The 19,109-nt window shown below is 38.9% G+C and overlaps 1 protein-coding gene across 3 annotated transcripts in view; it reads left to right on the forward strand.

Moving 5' to 3' along the window:
- The window catches only part of LOC126378406 (PTB domain-containing adapter protein ced-6), an 85,035-nt gene that overhangs the window by 2,766 nt on the left and 63,160 nt on the right, over positions 1-19,109 (forward strand). For 2 of the 3 annotated variants that reach the window (XM_050026745.1, XM_050026744.1), the window contains exon 1: positions 7,289-7,525. The exons of the other annotated variant lie outside the window; for it this stretch is intronic. In XM_050026745.1, the coding sequence (XP_049882702.1) occupies positions 7,440-7,525 (86 nt within the window). In that variant the 5' untranslated portion in view covers positions 7,289-7,439. Of the gene's footprint in view, positions 1-7,288; positions 7,526-19,109 lie in introns of those variants that run through there. 3 annotated transcript variants of the gene reach the window in all.

The following is a 19,109-nucleotide window of genomic DNA, read 5'->3' on the forward strand; positions in this document are numbered from 1 at the left end:
AAAAACCTTAGCATGATCAGCTATTTATCAAAAAAAAATACTTTTTATGCAGTATCTTACGAAAAGTATTGGGCTGCCCAATGCAGATATGCAAAAGGGCTTGGCTGACTTGGCGACTCAGCAAGGCAAGGTGGATGGCCTAGGGCGACGGTAGAGGGCAAATAGTTATCGTCGGCCAGACACATCATCTGACCTCTCCTTCAGTCGTATCGGTTTTCCGTTCCACTGAAGCAAGGAGGGGTAAGACGAGTGTGTGTGCCTGCGTTTTGCGCGAACGTCTGCGCACCTTAATATATTCTGCGTACCTGACCGCTTCCGTTTACTCGACTCCGATAACGTTGCCGATTAGGAGTCGAAGTGGTCGCCATGACCGAAATCGGTCGGAGAGAGATCGATCGATCGATCTTACGAAAAGTAATGATAAAATTGCTGCCTATCACATAAAATACGTATACATTGCCGGTAAACTGGCTGTGGAATTTGAGAAGCAGTAGAGCTACCGTAGTTGTGTTTGCAGGAGTAGTAGTAAAAGAGAGTGGGGTTGAACCGGCGACAGCGGTTCTCACACAAAATGCGCGTTAGGGCCTTTCTAACCTCTTCTATTCCATGGCTACCACGATTAAACTAACACCAATTCAATTCTCAATTATTTATCGCATTCTATGTAGTACAATGGGGTGTTACATAGGCATAGGAACTAAAACATGGACCCTGTAGGGCACAGCAACGTTGAAGGGAAGAGAGGAAGTGAAGCGTGGACCATTGTAAATTACTAAATAATAACATTTATACACCAATGCTTACATGTCATCATCATCATCAGCCCATTAACGTCCCCACTGCTGGGGCACGGGCCTTCCCTATGGATGGATAGGGAGATCGGGCCATAAACCATCACGCGGGCCCAGTGCGGATTGATGGTTATTAACGACTGCTAATGCAGCCGGACCAACGGCTTAACGTGCCTTCCGAAGCACGGAGGAGCTCGAGATGAAAACTTTTTTTTGTGGTCACCCATCCTATGACCGGCCTTTGCGAATGTTGCTTAACTTCAACAATCGCAGACCGAGCGCGTTTACCGCTGCGCCACCGAGCTCCTCATGCTTACATGTAACAGGTTATTATTTTGTTTCTAGCCCGACACACCCTTGACCAATGACATGTAAACAAACAGTTACATGATGTAACCGTTGTTGTAGTTATAAAATAAAATAATTGATTGTTCGGTGGGTAAACATTGGCGAATCATGCTTCCTAGAAAGAAGCGTATTGGTAAGTACCTATTACATAGTAGCAGTGATATCAAGAAGATTTACTGATGATATATTTTTTTTTCTATTATTATTTTTATATTTATTTTTGTGTGATAATTTACCTTTTAATTTTATAATTGTAATCAGAAATCAGAATCATTTATTCAACGTAATTATCATGGATAAACTTGTTGAAGGTCAATGTAACATTTTTGAATTTTCGTCATTTCGCAAGGTGTTATGGCTGAGGAGAAGAAATGACAAGAAACTGCAACAGCAACACATCTTTTAGAAACCAATGAGGATATACATTACAAGTTATTTAATAACTAGAGGAACACATTCAATACCAGACATTTTTATCATTTAGGTAGTCATTAATCTTATAATAAGCTTTTTTACATAAAGTAAGCTTCACGTGAGCTTTAAATTTATTTTCTGACAAATTTAAAATATTATCTGGTATTTTATTGTAAAAACGTATACATAACCCCAAAAAAGATGAATTTAATTTACTTAATCTAGAATTTTGAATAGCAATTTTATGTTTATTTCTTGTATTGTAAGTATGCCTTTCACAGTTTCTCGGAATTGAATATGTATTTTTTTGTGTTTTTAATGATATTTATTATCTTATTTTCCATTCATTATTTATAATAAACAACATCCAATCAACAATAGCTGACAAACTCACAAAGTACCGGGACTTAGCAATAGAAATAAAAATACAGTACACATTGTCCCAATTGTTATCTCCTCAACAGGTGTCATCCCCAAAAGCCTAAATAGCAGCCTAAAAACCCTTGATATACCATCCTATATAATTACCACCATACAAAAAGCTACAATATTAAATACCTGTCGCATAACCCGAAAGTTCCTTACTTCGCCCACCATTCATTGAATCACCTCAACCCCACTACACTTGGTTAAGGCCCGAGTGGTTATAAACTACCCCTCAAAAAGGGAGAATAGAAAATAAACTATAATAAATAATAATAAAACACTTTATTGCACACAAATAAACAAACGCCAATACATACGCCATTACTTATTGCTATTTTACATTTGTTTGCATTGCGCACTTACTTTTATATGCGCAAGTGTCAAATTGCAATTGCTTTCTTAGATGAATCGCTTCGATGTGGCCTTTTTAACCCCCAATTAAATATTAAAGAGCAGAAATGGTCGATTTTCAGGATTTGAATTCGGCGCGTAATAATAATTTGAACTCCTGCGAAATAACACATATCAAATATTTTTATTTACGCGTTTTTATTATTTTTTATATTTGCTCTTCTATTGTAGCAGGCGCTTTGAGATAATTCCGCAATAATTGTCACGTTTTTTTTTTTAATTTAACACGTTGATGAACACATGAATCTTCTTTTAGACACATATCATTGGCGACAAGGTGAAAACGTACTATGGAAGTCTGGAACAGTGGGCGATTTGATATTCCTTGGGTGGTATGGTAACACCAGATTATAGTGTCCTTTGTACGTAGTATTATTCTTTATTATTTGCCCACAGTGGCACTTCGGACACTTCATATAAACAGCCTCGTTTTGCACAGACGCCACACATTGACGTTATCGTCCACGCGCATCTGTGTGTGTGAATTCTGACACCATACGATTCAAGTCTAAACTATGTTCGAGATGAGGTAAACCTAGCTCAGCCGGTGGTGGGAAGCGGAGAGTTGCCGTTCTATACGTAGTATTATTCCTTATTCTATGCTTATTTAGAGAAGTGTTTTGTTTTATACATTTTTTCTAGCTCTACCTTCAAATACCAGTAAAGCATTGCACAAACGTAGTTATGATTCGTTATAAAATCAAAAAAAGAATTAACCGATTTCGAAATTCAAATTAGCCAATCAGCGCTCACCGAAATTGGCGTTAGCACTTTCCTGCGACGTGATTGGTGTAGCAATGGGTTCTATTCTGTAATTGGTGTTCAACTTTCACTCCTGCGCTTTCCCTCGCTTTTTGTTTTCTATAATCGATCGATTCGATTAACCCTGCCCGTAATTATGGGTTAACTACATTCGCATCGTGGTTGGTTCCTATTGGGGCAGGCAGAGCGTAAAAAACAGGGTCGATTTGAGTTTGCATTCATGTCTGGATCGTAGATAAATGGATCCAGGATCTGTGTCCGGGTAATGGCAATGGGCTCCTATTACATTACTATACTTACTGTACATCTCTACCTACCCCTTCGGGGATGCAAGCGTGATTCTGACAATTCTAAGCCAGTTCTCCGAATACGGCTATCAACGATCCCACTCCAGAGGACCGGAAAGTGATACCCCGAAGCCGTCACAAAACCAATCAGGAATTACGCCCCAATTTGGGAATAACAGGAAAACGTCACATTTTCCCAATGTAAGTAATACAATAACAAATATGTTATGATGAACGCAGAAATGTTCTGATAAAAACTCCGCGGGTGTTGGTGTTCGTACAGTGATACGGAATGGTACGGGATGACACTATGCGAGATGTAACTAGGAGGAATTATACATAACATACATATACGTGCCACTGCTGGGCACAGGCCTCCCCTCAATGAACCGGAGGGGGCATGGAGCATACTCCACCACGCTGCTCCAATGCGGGTTGGTGGAGGTGTTTTTACGGCTAATAGCCGGGACCAACGGCTTAACGTGCCCTCCGAAGCACGGAATCATCTTACAGTTTCGGACAATCAGGTGATTAACAGCCTCCGTGGTCTAGTGGTTAGAGCGTTAGGCTCACGATCTGGAGGTTCGGGTTCGATTCCCGATGGGGACATTGTCGAAATCACTTTGTGAAACTGTCCTTTGTTTGGTAAGGACTTTTCAGGAGGAATTATATTTAATCATTATCCCGCGCAGGTCGTGTGCATTATTTAGAAGATATTAATGCATGGGATTAACTGTCTGAGAACTGATATTAGGCAGCTAAATTACTCAATTGTATACCAATGTTTTATGTTTATTTTTATTATTTTTTTCAAGAACGTCTGCCCTGTGCCGAGGTTTTTCTTGCAGCTTCTTTTCCCCGGCTATACAGGTTGTGAGAAGCTGCAGTAGTTTTAGGCGGATGAGACGTTCGTTATGTAAAAATTGACGATTCAAAGTGTAATCTATGTTACCTACTGAATAAAGATATCTTTGAATTTGAATTGTGAGGACCCCGATACCGACCCCGCCGGCGTGACCAACCATATTATGTATTTATGGGACGATCAGGGGGAGTCTCCTCAGACGGGAACCCATCATTCGTCTCTTCAAACCGGCTACTGTCCATAATCGGAAGAAATAACGATGCTACCAGATCAAATCTTAAGCCTAGGTTACACAGTGCGAGCTAACATGCGAGCTGACCGAGTCAGTTATTGAGGTGCAGCTACTACGCACGTGTGACCGCATCATATGAGTTACTGTCATGTGCGAGTGAGACAGTTGCTCGCGTTCGAGTTACTTCAACAGTTTTTGTTTTTACCCGCTACTTGCCTTCCCCCACCACACCACTCGCACGCCGCTCGGTCGTCAACTCGCACGATTTTGCGAAATGACAGTAGCTCGTACGCTCGGGTCCACGCCGAGTACAGTGTTTCTTGTTTGGGCGACATGATATAAACGAATTATAGCAGTACACTGGTATAGTAGCTGTCTTCTGCGACGCCAGCAGTTTGCATAGTGCGACCGTGCGAGGCGAGTCGAGCTACTGTCATACGAGTACACAGACACAGTAGCTGTCTATTGTCACATCAGCTGCTCGCACTGTGTAACCTAACCTTTACTTTACTTTGATAATCCACCAAGAAGTTACAATGCAAGACGATTGCTTAGATATTAACGGATGGAAACGTGGTGATCCCGGAGATAGCGTGATGCATTCCTTCAACTTCACACAGACTAATAAGAGATACTATGTATCAGACGAACATCTCTAGTACTAACGTTTTGTTTGGTTGGTTCTAATGATAAATGACAGTTGATTTTTTTTAAATCATTTTATTTTACTTGGCAAAGGACTACGCGTCAGGCTGCCTAGTGTACAGGAGCGGGTTGTTCAAAAGATAAGGTCTTGTAACCGGGATCGGTATTATTCTACAGATTTTATTTGCTCTCAAATCTTCAGGTTAGGTAAGTGGACCCTGTGAGAAACAGGATAACGCTAGGGAGATGATGACTGGTGCTAGTCCGGTACCGGGGATCAAACCCGTGCCCTCGAAAAACAAGACGGCAACACATGCCTACAGTGACTTTCGCTGTAAAACCATCTGATTTACTTTACGTCACTTATTTTAATTATTATGATATGACGTATAATTTAAAATGTGGTGTTAGAGGAGGATGGAAAGACTAATGAGGAAGTGCTAATAAGAGTAAGGGAAAACAGGCAAATATTGAGAGTTATTGAGTGCAGAAGGGTCAAGATTATTGGACGCTTAATGAGACACGACTTATTTATTTAAAAAATTATGGATGGAAAGCTACAAGGAAAGAGATGAAGGGGAAGACCAAGGAGAGCTTACATGGAACAAATAGAGAAGGCGAACGTCGTATCTTATAAGGAAGTCAAAGAATTGACCTTTGATAGACGAGAATGCTTACTATAGCGTTAAGGAGTTCATTGATAAATGAATAGTGAAGTGTTCTGATCTAGTTCTTATTAAATATTAACTACTTATTGTTACACAAAATATCTTGAATTAAGTATATAAGTTAAATTGATTTTTTTTTTATAAAATAATGATGTTCAACTAAACTTAATGTTAATAATGTATGATAGATAAATAATGACAATGTATGATAAATACAAAATAAATATATTCATGAATATGAATATGAATGGAGAATGCTACACCGACAAGAGCGTGGCTCTTAAATTAGTAATGATGACATGACTCGCCTAATGATCTGACTATGCTCATATAGTGACAAATAATACATTAAGATTAAAAATACTCAGAAACTCTGTGTGGTAATGAAAACATTGCTAATGATTCTAAGGTCATTATCATTACTGTAATATAAATAACTTTTGGGCAATGTCATTTATGAATACTCATTCAGAAAAAAAAACTGAAGGTTATGCATTGTTTTTTTTTTTTTTTTTATAATGTTATGGGCGATAGCCTGATCCCTTATCACCATAAAGTTCATCATATCCATCTTAGGACTTCGTATCAACAGTGGCTGCAAGTTGTCTTTGATTACTTGTGGCTCTGCCCACCCCATTTGGGATTACGGGCGTGAGTTTATGTATGTATGTATAACATAACATAACAAATACTTTATTGCACAAACAGGAAAAAACAAAATACAAAACAAAAGAGAAATAGAATTAGTACAATAGGCGGCCTTATTGCTAAGTAGCAATCTCTTCCAGGCAACCTTTAAAACTACATCAGCCCTGGTGCCAGGGTTGTTATTGAGCCGCCAAAGGTCCCTGACACGGCTCATGTAGCGACTACGTGGTTACCATCAATAAGTAGTCACCGGGACCAACGGCTTTAAAAACCCCGAAGCACGAATCTTACTTTCGAACAATCGGGTATTCAGTGCGATACAGTTTGTATAAAAAAAAATCTTTTATTATACACTTTTATAACGTCTCTTGTATCTATCATCCCCAGTTACGTTTTCAACCCTATTGTTCTGCTCGTCCTACTAAGAATTACAAGCATTTTAAGTTTGCTTTCTAAACCATAAAATCTCACAAAAAATAACTAACAGCAGCAGCTTATTGCATACAAAATCAAGGTAAGTACTTATACTTTTGTCTGGCTGAATAGTAAGTACCTAACGGATTTAAAATAATACGTCGGAATGTGGTTTTACCAAGGCGAAGTTAGGGCGTTTTTGCTAATCGAATATGGAGAAAGCTATAAACAACTCAATAAAATTATTTATTATTATTAAATTACTTATAAATAATAAAGACTTCATGTTGCATAAACCATCCAATTATCACCAGAAGACTTGTCCGAACGGCCGTCACATGGTTATCTACGATGCCTCATCGTTTGTACATCAATAATATACGTTTAGTGCATCGCGAGCCGTCGGGCAGTAAGGTAGCGCGAATCGGACCGCTCAAACCGCGCACCCAAAAAGACCTTTTCAACAAACCGCGCGCGAAAAAAACCTAATTTTAAAAAGTGGCTGTGAACAAAAGTAAAGTTACAAAAATGGCGGACGGTGATATTCCTTTAGTGAAAAGTTTTACAAGCGACGTCGAATTCGCAAGCAATGGAAAAACAAAAAGCAATTCCAGGTAATTTTTGTCTGTGTTTAGTCTTAATGATTTTAGTATTTATTGTGTTGCGTTGTATGTAAGTAGGTAACTGGTTTTTGTGCGGTTCGCCAAGTTGCAATATGGTTACTTCTTAGTAGGTAGGTAGCTATTCGGTTATTTGTATGCGAATACAATGGACTATTCGCTAAACGGTATTCTATTCTCCTATCGAAGCTGTTTACCTGGTTTCCTGCGACATATTTGACGAATAGGATAATAAGTACAATATTAAGTTTAGGTAATTACTAGTCAAATGAGATACTTTTTACCGACTTCAAAAAAGGAGGAGGTTCGCAATTCGACCGTATTTTTTTTACTAAACTACAAAACATAAGAATATTTTATTTTTCTGAACTTTGGCATCGAACATTAAGTAGTTATATACGCATAACTTTAAATGGATTTTCATACAGTACTTACTACGATTTACAGTTCTTCAAGAAGACCTATAAAATAGAAAACCCAAGCGATACCGGGTCGACTCCCTAGTCAAATGAATGTAAACGCGACAAAATGTCAAACATATTATGACAGCCACTGCTTACCCCGGTGGGAAATAGATGGGAGTTTATACAAAATGTCGTAAATGAAAAAAAATAAGAAGTTATTTTTTAATTTCAAATAATAGTTACAAAACGCGTGTCTATCTAATGTTTATATCAATCAATCAATAATACTTTATTGCAAAACGACGTACACAAAGGACATAAACATACGAAAAAAAAAAGCACAATAGGCGGCCTTATTCCTAAACATCAAATTCTGCCAGGCAACCTTAGGGTGAAAGAAGTTTATGCATTGGGGCGCGGGCTGGTGCAATAAACATATACACATATAATACATAATATTATATACACATTTATATATTTCCTGATTCATATGTTCAGCGCATGCTCATTATGAGCATAATATTATAATTTATCTTTGAACTAGGCATAATTTAACTTTATATTTGTTGATAAGCGTCTTTGTTTAAATAAAGATTGTACTGGCATAAGGAAGTAGTTGACATAATGTTATTAATTTTAAAGTGACAAAATATTTTTCAATGACATTTGTTTTTCCTTCTATTTTTAAAAAAGAATCGATCAGCCATAAGGCTACGTTATATATATAAATATATAACGTCACAACACTAACCTACTTACGTACTTTGACAGATTTTTATTTATTTATTTATGGTTTTTTTTAACAGCCTCCGTGGTCTAGTGGTTAGAGCGTTAGACTCACGATCTGGAGGTCCGGGTTCGATTCCCGATGGGAACATTGTCGAAATCACTTTGTGAGACAATCCTTTGTTTGGTAAGGACTTTTCAGCCTTGAAACACCTGATTGTCCGAAAAAATAGGATGATTCCGTGCTTCGGAGGGCACGTCAAGCCGTTGGTCCCGGCTATTAGACGTAAAAACACCTCCGCCAACCCGCAGTGGAGCAGCGTGGTGGAGTACGCTCCATACCCCTTCCGGTTGATTGAGAGGAGGCCTGTGCCCAGCAGTTGGACGTATATAGGCTGTTTATGTATCACGCTTGTATCTCCGAAGGGGTAGCACGGACTACACCGACAAGAGCGTGGCTCTTAACACTTTCAAGGACAGAACGTCTAATGACGTTCCGATTCCAAGGTGTCATTCTATCTGTTATGAACTATCAATGTCTCATGGTCTCTGCCCGTGAAAGGGTTAAATTAGTGATGACCTTAATGCCACAAGATATTGATAAATACGTAGTGTCTTCGCAAACCAATACCCCGTTACGGATCACCAGCGTGAGTTCTTATCGTGTGGGTTGATAGGTGGATGACCAACCTCATCAACCCTGGTGTCAGGGTTACTATTGAGCCGCCAAAGGCCCCTGACATGGCTCTCATACTAACATCAGTAACTAGTAACCGGGACCAACGGCTTAACGTGCCTTCCGAAGCACGGATCATCTTACTTCTGGACAATCAGGTGATCAGCCTGCAATGTCCTAATCAAACTAGGGACCACAAAGAGATTTTTGTGATTTGCCCCACCGGGTTCGAACGCGGGACCTCCGGATCGTGAGCCCAACGCTCAACCACTGGACCACGGCGGCCGTTAAAGACTTTGATGAGAGTAGAAGCGAAAGTAGTGTCAGGATCCTAGGAAGTAGAATTTTATAGTCTGGTTACTCCGGTGGGAAATATGCGTGAGTTTATGTATGTATGTATGTATTTTATGGTAGCACGTACCGGGTGAGAGCCTGCAGCGCTCCCCATTTGTCCGGCCAAGTAGTTAATGCCATCTGCGGCAAATCTACAATAAGTCACGAAAAAAAATGGTTGCACGTATGTATGTATGGAAATAAACGTGCAGCCATACAATCAAAACGCTGACATTTAGGCGAATAATAACTTGAATGGCTCAATGTCAATTGTAAGTGCTGTGTCATACATACTGTCGTAAAATTTCATCCAAACACGCACTCTTAACTATATTCATGAAATTATCATGATGGTGTCATATTCGTAAACGAGTTTTGACCATTTTGGCACTGTGGGACTTTCCAGGCTGCGTTCGCCAAAAACAATATAGGTAGCGTTGTGCTTTAACGTGACAACGGTGCTAATTCCTGCAGACGCCCTAATTTTATTTTAAGTTATACCTGTCATTTTCTTATCTGTTGAAAAAGAAAGGGAAGGATGATTGACAGCTCTTAATTTTAGGAAGAATGAGTAAATGAATGAATAACCCGGGCGAATCAAAAAGTTATCTCGTTGGTATGCAAACCGTTTGACGTGTGCTGTCAACTTATTTCTGTCGGGTTATTGACCAATGTGAAATTTTTAAACGGTTGTTTTAGATTTGTGCTTAAAATTGACGTGTGTTCCATAAATTTTATGCTTATCGATTGCCCGTCCCTTGCATTTTCGGCGGATAAGAAAATGACAGATATAACTTAAAATAGAAATATATGGTGTTTACAGGAATTAGCACAAATAGCTTCAATGCGCGGTGTAAGACCTGTCAAAGTACAGAAGCCAGTGTTGTCACGTTCGTTAGCACAGTGATGTATCAGTCGATTTTAGACCAATCGATTCTGTTCTACCTTACTACATATATACATACATACATAAACTCACGCCCGTAATCCCAAATGGGGTGGGCAGAGCCACAAGTAATCAAAGACAACTTGCAGCCACTGTTGATACGAAGTCCTAAGATGGATATGATGAACCTTATGGTGATAAGGGATCAGCCTATCGTCCATCATGTTAGAGGACGCAATCCCTCTGTCGGTTTTTACGACATGCCCGGAAAGACAAGCAGCTGAACGTGTTCTATGTTTTTTATTTGCTCCCAGAACAGCATAGAAGCAACCTTCTACCTTACTACGTAAACAAATATTGCGTGATGCCTACAGGATAATTAAAAAAATCGGGGCCATATGCATTATGTATGTTGTGTAAAATTAAAAATACATAATATCTTATAATTGGGCGTTAACTGTTAAACCTATTGTATTTACATCTACTTATGAATATGTAAAAGGAATTCAACTCTTTGTACCATAAACATTTAACATAGATATGTGTGAGTATAAGTATACCTACACACCCACTCCTCGTTATGTTTAAGTCCCACGTAACAGGGGGCAACCCTATTGCCATGAAACAAAAATGTTTATTTTACGTTATCGAATGTTAGTAGGCCGCTCGATTCTATTATTGTAAAAAATAAGGGACTGGACCTCACATAATATACTGCTGTATTTTTGGGAATTACTTTGGACGCTAAGCTGCAATGGTGTCCTCATATTGATCATCATCATCATCAATTTAAGAGCCACGCTCTTGTCGGTGTAGCATTTTCCATTCCAGTCTATCAAAGGCCAATTCCTTGACTTTCCTATAAGACACGACGTTAACCTTTACCTCATATTGATAAGTTGTCCAAAAGGCTCCGCTCAACAGCATTCGCGGTCAAAAAAATTCGTTTAATAACCGATGTGGAAACCGCGTAATTAGTTTATTTTGCCTACTTTCACAGTCTAATGTCGTACGGCATCTTGCTGTGGGGTCATGCTGCAGATGTGAACAGCATTTTTGTTCTGCAACAGCGAGCCATTCGGGCGATTTACAAATTGGGACCCAAGATGTCATTAGAAATAAAAAAGAAATTAGTATTTTAACTTTGGCATCACAAATATAGGATTATTTGAAAAAAAATAGCTATCGGCACATTGTTAATAACCGGAATAAAAATAAACTTAATTTACAAGTCAGTCGATTACATAAGATCACTAAGTCTTTTAAGGGGCAATGTATACGTTTTTACAATAAGATCCCCATTGACATTCAGAATTTGCCTTTCAACTGTTTTAAGACAGTAATTAAACAGAAACTTTACAAAAAAGGTTATTATAAAGTTAGTGATTATTTAGAAGATATGAATGCATGGGATTAACTGTCTGAGAACTGATATTAGGCAGCTAAATTACTCAATTTTATAACAATATTTTATGTTAAGTAATTTATATTTTTAAAGAACGTCTAGGGCCCTGAGCCGAAGTTTTTCTTGCAGCTTCTTTTCCCCGGCTATACAGGTTGTGAGAAGCTGCAGTAGTTTTAGGCGGATGAGACGTTCGTTATGTAAAAAATGACAATTCAAAGTGTTAACTATGTTACCTACTGAATAAAGATATTTTTGAATTTGAATTGAAAGGATTATAAGAAGAGGAGAGAAGAAGAAATTCCTAAATATTATAAGTAAATTACATAGATATATTTATTTTTTAATGCAAGCGAAAAATGACAGTTTCGTAGTAAATCGAATTCTCCGAATCTCTCAAAAAAGAATGGCGATAGAAAAGTAATTGAGAAAAGTTTTTACACACTGCAAGAGTTTTTCCTATATGATAAATAGACTGTAAGTGTTTTAGATTTTGTTATATAGTTTTTAAGATTTTCGTAGTTATTTTTTGATTATTTTGTTTAATGTTAAGAACTTATTATTATTATCTTGTTTTGTATTTCTGGCTTAATTTAGTTTCTTGTTATTTTTTCTTGTTTTTGCTATACCCTCCCGGGTCCATATGTGGTACTATAATATTTATAACAACTGTTTTACCATATGGTGTGCAATAAATACTATGACTTTGATAGTTTGAGATTCAAAAGAGAATATAGATGAGTTTTATCACCGAAATCATTCCGTGAGGGGATGAAAAGGGGGCGGAATCTTATCCACCCGCGTGTCGCGCGGAATAATCGAAGTCCACGCGGAATGAATCGCGAACGGAAAGCTAAGCAGGTCTAAATATAACATGTTAATGTTATCGGGTACAGGCGACCTCTGGCATGGAATATTTAATAACGTTATCAATTCTTCTATTTCCCGTATATTTACCTACGTAGAATATACTATATGACTATTACGCATATACACAAAAAAGTTTATAAATAACTGCGAAATATTTGTCATAATAACGCGTAGTAACTCGGTAAAATATTTTGGTGCTACATTTAAATGAATTGGAGCCATAGCCGGGTTGGAAGAACGCCTGACTCTCACTGGAGGTCGCAGGTTCAAATCCAGCTCGGGCGAAAAACTATGTTTTACGAAATCGTTTTTCCTATTCATGTTTGAAGGAAAACATCGTGAGAAGTGAGTTTCGGAGGTATAAGACCTAACCTGTGGGCTGGTTTTCCCTTCGCGGGTTGGAAGGTCAGTAAATAACCGGACCTGTCGAATCTTCAGGTTAGGTAAGCTAAGGAGATGATGATCAAAAAGGAAACAGAAGGAATCCGATAATCCGAAAGATCCGAATTCAGCAGTATCGGGGTCCTGAAGTGTTTGGTGTCGCGAGCTGATTGACTGCCTCTATGGCTGTGTATATTTGCGTGTTCATTACAATCTGAGCCGATTCACCTTGGTTCTTGCTGATGCAGTGGTAATACAACAAAACACTGTAAAAATAACACAAGTAGAACAAACACGAAGCTTAGTTGGTAGTATGTTTTTATTTCCCTCATTCAGCGTTTATCGCTATCGACCCACTAGGGCCGATTAATTCTTTCCAATATTTTTCCTCTCAGACGACGCCCTGAGCCGAGGTTCGCGCCCAACTGGGCACCCTCAGGTCTGTTGTCTTAAACGTTGTACCGGGTGAGAGCCTTCAGCGCTCCCCATTTGTCCGGCCAAGTAGTTAATGCCATCTGCGGCAAATCTACAATAAGTCACGTCAAAAAAAAAGTATGTTTGGCTCTTGTTTGGAAGGTCTTGAGTTTGATAACTTGTTTGAGCTGGCGTGTGTACAGGAATGTGAAATAAAACTCCAGGTCACTTGCAATTTACTTTAACCGTTTATTTACTCAGAGGTCTTGCAGAGGTTTTACACACAACCGTTCGATTCACTGGTTCACAAACGAATGAGTTCCTACTAGCCGGTGAGTGTCCGCTCGCCCCATTCTCCCCACTACGTTTCTCTACGTGAGTGGCGGAAGTGTGGCAGCACGATGTCTACTATCGAATCAATAATCGTTCCGATATAAATTATTTTAATTTAAAAACTATTAAAAGGTTTTTAGAAATCAAAACGTCATTAAATATTATTATTCTGAACTAAAATTATAAAAATATGTTTAAAAATCATGACATTCGGCCATCAGACATCGTGCCGACTCCTGGCGCACGGCTTACATAAAATTATTCTATATACTGTTAATTTATTATAATATTATAAGTATATTTACAGTGAATTAAGCTTTACACCTATTGACACATCGACTCTAATTAATGCAACAATTAATCATAAGTCCAAATGAAAACTTAGCGCGCTGTTGATTATACTCGTACCTCAAATCATGACATTCGCTAGGTTATACAATGCGCTATACCTAGAAATGAAGTATTTAAATTTTAAATATTTACAAAAACAGATTCAAATAAATGAAAATAGAATAGGGTAATTAATTACAATCTAATAAAATATTTATGTACATACACTTATTACCTATACTAAATGTAAGAATCTAATGTAGAGCATTTCAAATTTATGTTTACAGAATAATGTACAATTAAACACACGTTACGCTAAGAATAATAGTATTATTTTTTTCTGAAGGTATTTATTTATAATAAGGCCCTGTGTACATGTTTCCGTTAATCACTATTATTACTATACTCAGTAGAGCTATTATTATCGGAATCATGCACCTCCAGCGCCTTTATATGTATCCACGGTCTCATCCTGTCTGCCGCTATCACAGTCTTATAGGCCTTACCCTTCCTATTAAAACCTGGGACGTCGGCTATCCTATATCTATCGTTTCCTAGAACCTCTACAATTTTATAGGGCCCTATAAACTTTGACAGAAGCTTTGTACTCTTCCCATCATTGGCAAAATTGTTTCGCGAAATCTTTATTAGGTCTCCAACCTCATATTTAGTGGCAGGGATTCTATTTTTGTCATGTCTGAGTTTCATTTTTTCTTGCTCTTTCTGTACATTAGAACTAATGTCTTGTCTCAGTTCTTGTAAGTTAGAAGTTATGGACGGACCTTCAATATCGAGTTTATTTACCAAATCGTCTCTCATTTTGAGCCCGAACAAAGCTTCGGTCGCGGTTTTTTGTGTCGAGGCATTGACAGTGTTATTAATGCCCCATTGAATTTTTCCCAGACACTTGTCCCAATCACGCTCGTGGCCAAAAGAATTTTGTGCCGCTAATGAGTTAAGTATAGTCTGATTGAACCTTTCGGCTTGACCATTGGCTCTGGGACATGCGACCGCGTTCAACACATGTTTAATACCATGTCCCTCACAAAAGGTCGTAAAGGCTGTCGACGTAAAAGAAGTACCGCGGTCAGATATTATCCTAGCCGGAATACCGAAATCATAAAATATTTTCTCAAGAATTTTAGTAGTGGTTTTTGATTTAAGGTCTTTCACTGGCCTCACGAATACGTATTTCGTGAAAGCATCGACTACGGTCAAAATGTGTGTATTGCCATCTTTGCTGCGAACAAACGGCCCAAGATGATCCATGTGGACCGTGTGGAAGGGTATATTTACCTTTTCGATCGGGTACAAATGTCCAGACTTTTGTTTTGCCGCAGTATCTTTATTGTACGCACACTCTAAACAAGCCGCTACGTATTTTTTTACAAATTTCCTTAATTTTGGGAACCAATACGTGCTTTGTATCCTTTCTAGAGTTTTAGAATAACCGTGGTGCCCTATCTCGTCATGATTAGCCCGACATACCTGCCACCTTGCACTCCGTGGTACAACAAGTCGTAACTGGTCGTCTATTTTCCTATAAACAACATGGTTCTTTACAGTGTAATTTTTGCGAATATCCTTGCATTCTAAGTCATCTTCCGGTTTTAAAATTTGTAAAATACGCGAAATATCAGGATCAGCTTTTTGCAAACTAAGGAGCCAATTATCTTGCTCTATGGTATATATATTTACGCACAAATGATCACCTGAGTTCGCGGGTAGCGTGGTATTTCGGCTAAGGGCGTCTACATGTAGCATTTGTACCCCTGGCCGATATTCTATACTAAAATCAAATTCGCTAATTTGTAGCCACCACCTCGCTATCCGCGGAATCAGATCCCTTTTTGTCAACGTTGTCCTAAGTGCAGCACAATCGGTAAGAATCTTGAAAGGTATGCCCAAAAGGTAAACCCGAAACTTCCTTAAAGAACACACGACGGCCAGTGTCTCTAGCTCGTAGGAGTGCAGATGTCTCTCCTCTGGTGTAGTCTGGCGACTAAAATAAGCCACCGGCTTTAAAACACGCGACTCTCTCTGCCATTGCATCAATATGCCTCCTACGCCCAGAGAACTAGCATCGGTATGTAATTCGGTCTCTAATTTAGGATCGTAAAGGGCCAAAACCGGGCGGCTGACCAGGCTTTCCTTCAAAAGAGAAAATGCTTGGCTCTCGATATCAGACCACTGCCATTTTGCCTCTTTCTTTAATAGAGAAGTTAACGGTCGAGCGATTTCCCCGTAACCCTTTATAAATTTCCGAAAATAACCGGTTAACCCGAGAAATTGCCGAACTTCGTGGACATTGCAAGGTGTGGGAAATTCCTTAACTGCCGATACTTTAGCCTCCCCGGGTTGTATGCCTTGCGAAGAAATATCGTACCCCAGGTAGCTCACTGTAGCATCAAAAAAACGGCACTTTGAAAGTTTCAAAGTCAACCCGTATTCTCTACAAAGTTGAAGGACATCCTCTAACCGCCGAAACATTTCATCGACGTCCTTTGATGGTATCAGCACGTCATCTAAATAGGCTAATGCATACTCAAATCGCCTGTTTCCGAGGATTTTGTTGATCATCCTCTGAAATACGGCTGGTGCGTTAGCGAGTCCGAAGGGCATCCTTAAAAACTCGTAATGCCCATCAGGCGTGACAAATGCTGTAAGATGACGGCTATTAGTGGCCATTGGGATTTGATAATAGCCAGATGCGAGGTCGAGGGTGGTAAAGAAAGTATTACCGCTAAGATTAGATATTTGATCCTCAATTAGAGGAAGAGGAAACCGGTCCTTTATTGTCTTATTATTCAAAGCCCTAAAATCGACGCATAGTCTTTGATCGCCGGTTTTCTTTTTAACCATTAAAATGGGACTAGCGTAATCAGATTTCGACTCTTGAATGATATTGTTTTGCAATAATTCATCAACTGTTTCTCTGACCTTTTCACGTTCAGAATGAGATAAGCGATAGGGTCGATACACAATTGGTTTGTTATCTAAAAGATCGATTTTCATTTCTACGTCAACTGCACAACCAATCTCTCCCAAGTTGGTAGCAAAGCAGTCCCTGTACTTCTGAAGCAATAAATAAAGTGCGTCTGCGTGACTACTGTCAAGTCCTGATCCGATTGTGATATCGGTTTTGTCGAGAGGTTCTAACGTAGAGACGTCTTCTACAATCCTATTGACCCGGTAAATATCACGTTCAACAAAGGGGATCGATCTAGCTATCAAGGTATCCTTTTCGAAAGTTAAAGTATTGTCAGATAAATTGGATATAACCACCTCACCTTTACCATTCGCGATATGATAAGCGCCCTGAAACAAACGGTACTCCTTCCCCGGTTCTACTGCATTATAACCCTCAATAAAAATGTCTCCGGTAAAATCGAAATCAACGTGTACAGGGACAATGCCAGTTTTGGAGATGTCGGTGGTATCGGTAACGTAGAGTTTTAGTGTGTCCTTTTGGGTATCAAAAGGATTTTGATTAGGACTTTGGTAGAATGTCAATCTGTTACTATCCTTTAAGACTGTAACAAATGATTGCTCTGTGAAGTTTTGCCCAATAATCAAGGACGTCTGCATGTGTGCATCGTCAACCACTAATACTTCAATAGTTGATTCGACATCATCAACCCTCACTGAAACGTACGTCCTATACAAAGGTACGACAGAAGACTGACCAAACCCTCTTACAATTGGAATATTGTCATAGTTTTGGACCAGATTTAACTGTTCCGCATCCGTTTTACGCATTAGAGTGCATTCGCTCCCGAAATCTACATATGCTTTGAGAAGGTGGTCATTAACTGCAATAGTTTTAAAGAATTTACTATTACCATCATTAACTGTGTCAATTTTCAGAGTTTTCTTCTCAGAACTCTCCTCGGTATTATTTGAATTTAAATTTGCAGATGTAAAAGGTTCCAACTTGCAATTTTCATTGTTATGTCCTACTCGGTTACAACGTTTGCATTTTAGTATTGGTTTAGTGCATTTGAAATAGGGATGACCTTTAGAGCGACAATTGTAACAAACTACGGAACTTGAGTTAGAGCTGTTGGCACTCGTATTAGAGCTGCCAGCGTTGTGAGATTTTTGAAATGTGCGCTCACGCGGTTTATTATTTATAACTTGTTGTGGCTTTTGGGAAGAAAGATAATTAAGCAAATCTTCGGGTTCCGTACTATTAAGGGCCTGTGCCCCGTTTCTAATGGATCGGTCACTAATGCCATATATGACGCAGTCAACAGCCTTTTTACCCGTAATTTCGCACCTACTCAACAAACCCAACTTGTCATAAAAATATTCACGCAGGCTCTCATCACTACGTGAAGTACGGCTTAACATTTCTTCTAAAAGACGTCCGTAATTTTCCTCAGTAGGAAACGCCTTGCGTAATTTCACTTGCCACTCATCCCATGTATATTTGACTGTCTGCAAGGACTCGAACCATTTCTTTGCCAAACCAGTTAACTTTTGTAAAGAGAAGTGAATTGTTTGTTTATCGTCCCATCCGTATATTGAGGCGCATTCATTTACTTTTCGCAACCAGCAATCAATAGTTTGAGTCCTATTGGACGGGTCAAATTCCGGGATAACATTGTTGAAATTGTTATTACTGCCAAAATAATTCTTACTTGACTCTCCCTTCCAGTTCGACAATAGTTTCAATAGTACCTTAGTGGATAGCCTGCTTGAAATCTTGCGCGCCTTTCGCGGCACAGGCTCATCACTGGATGAAGACGTGGAAGACGAACTCCTCCGCTTACTTCGTCTTTTTGCTTTCTTTTGACGCCGTCGCTTTGGAGGCGTACCTG

The sequence above is a fragment of the Pectinophora gossypiella genome, chromosome 26, assembly GCF_024362695.1.
Source record: "Pectinophora gossypiella chromosome 26, ilPecGoss1.1, whole genome shotgun sequence".
NCBI classification, from domain to species: domain Eukaryota; kingdom Metazoa; phylum Arthropoda; class Insecta; order Lepidoptera; family Gelechiidae; genus Pectinophora; species Pectinophora gossypiella.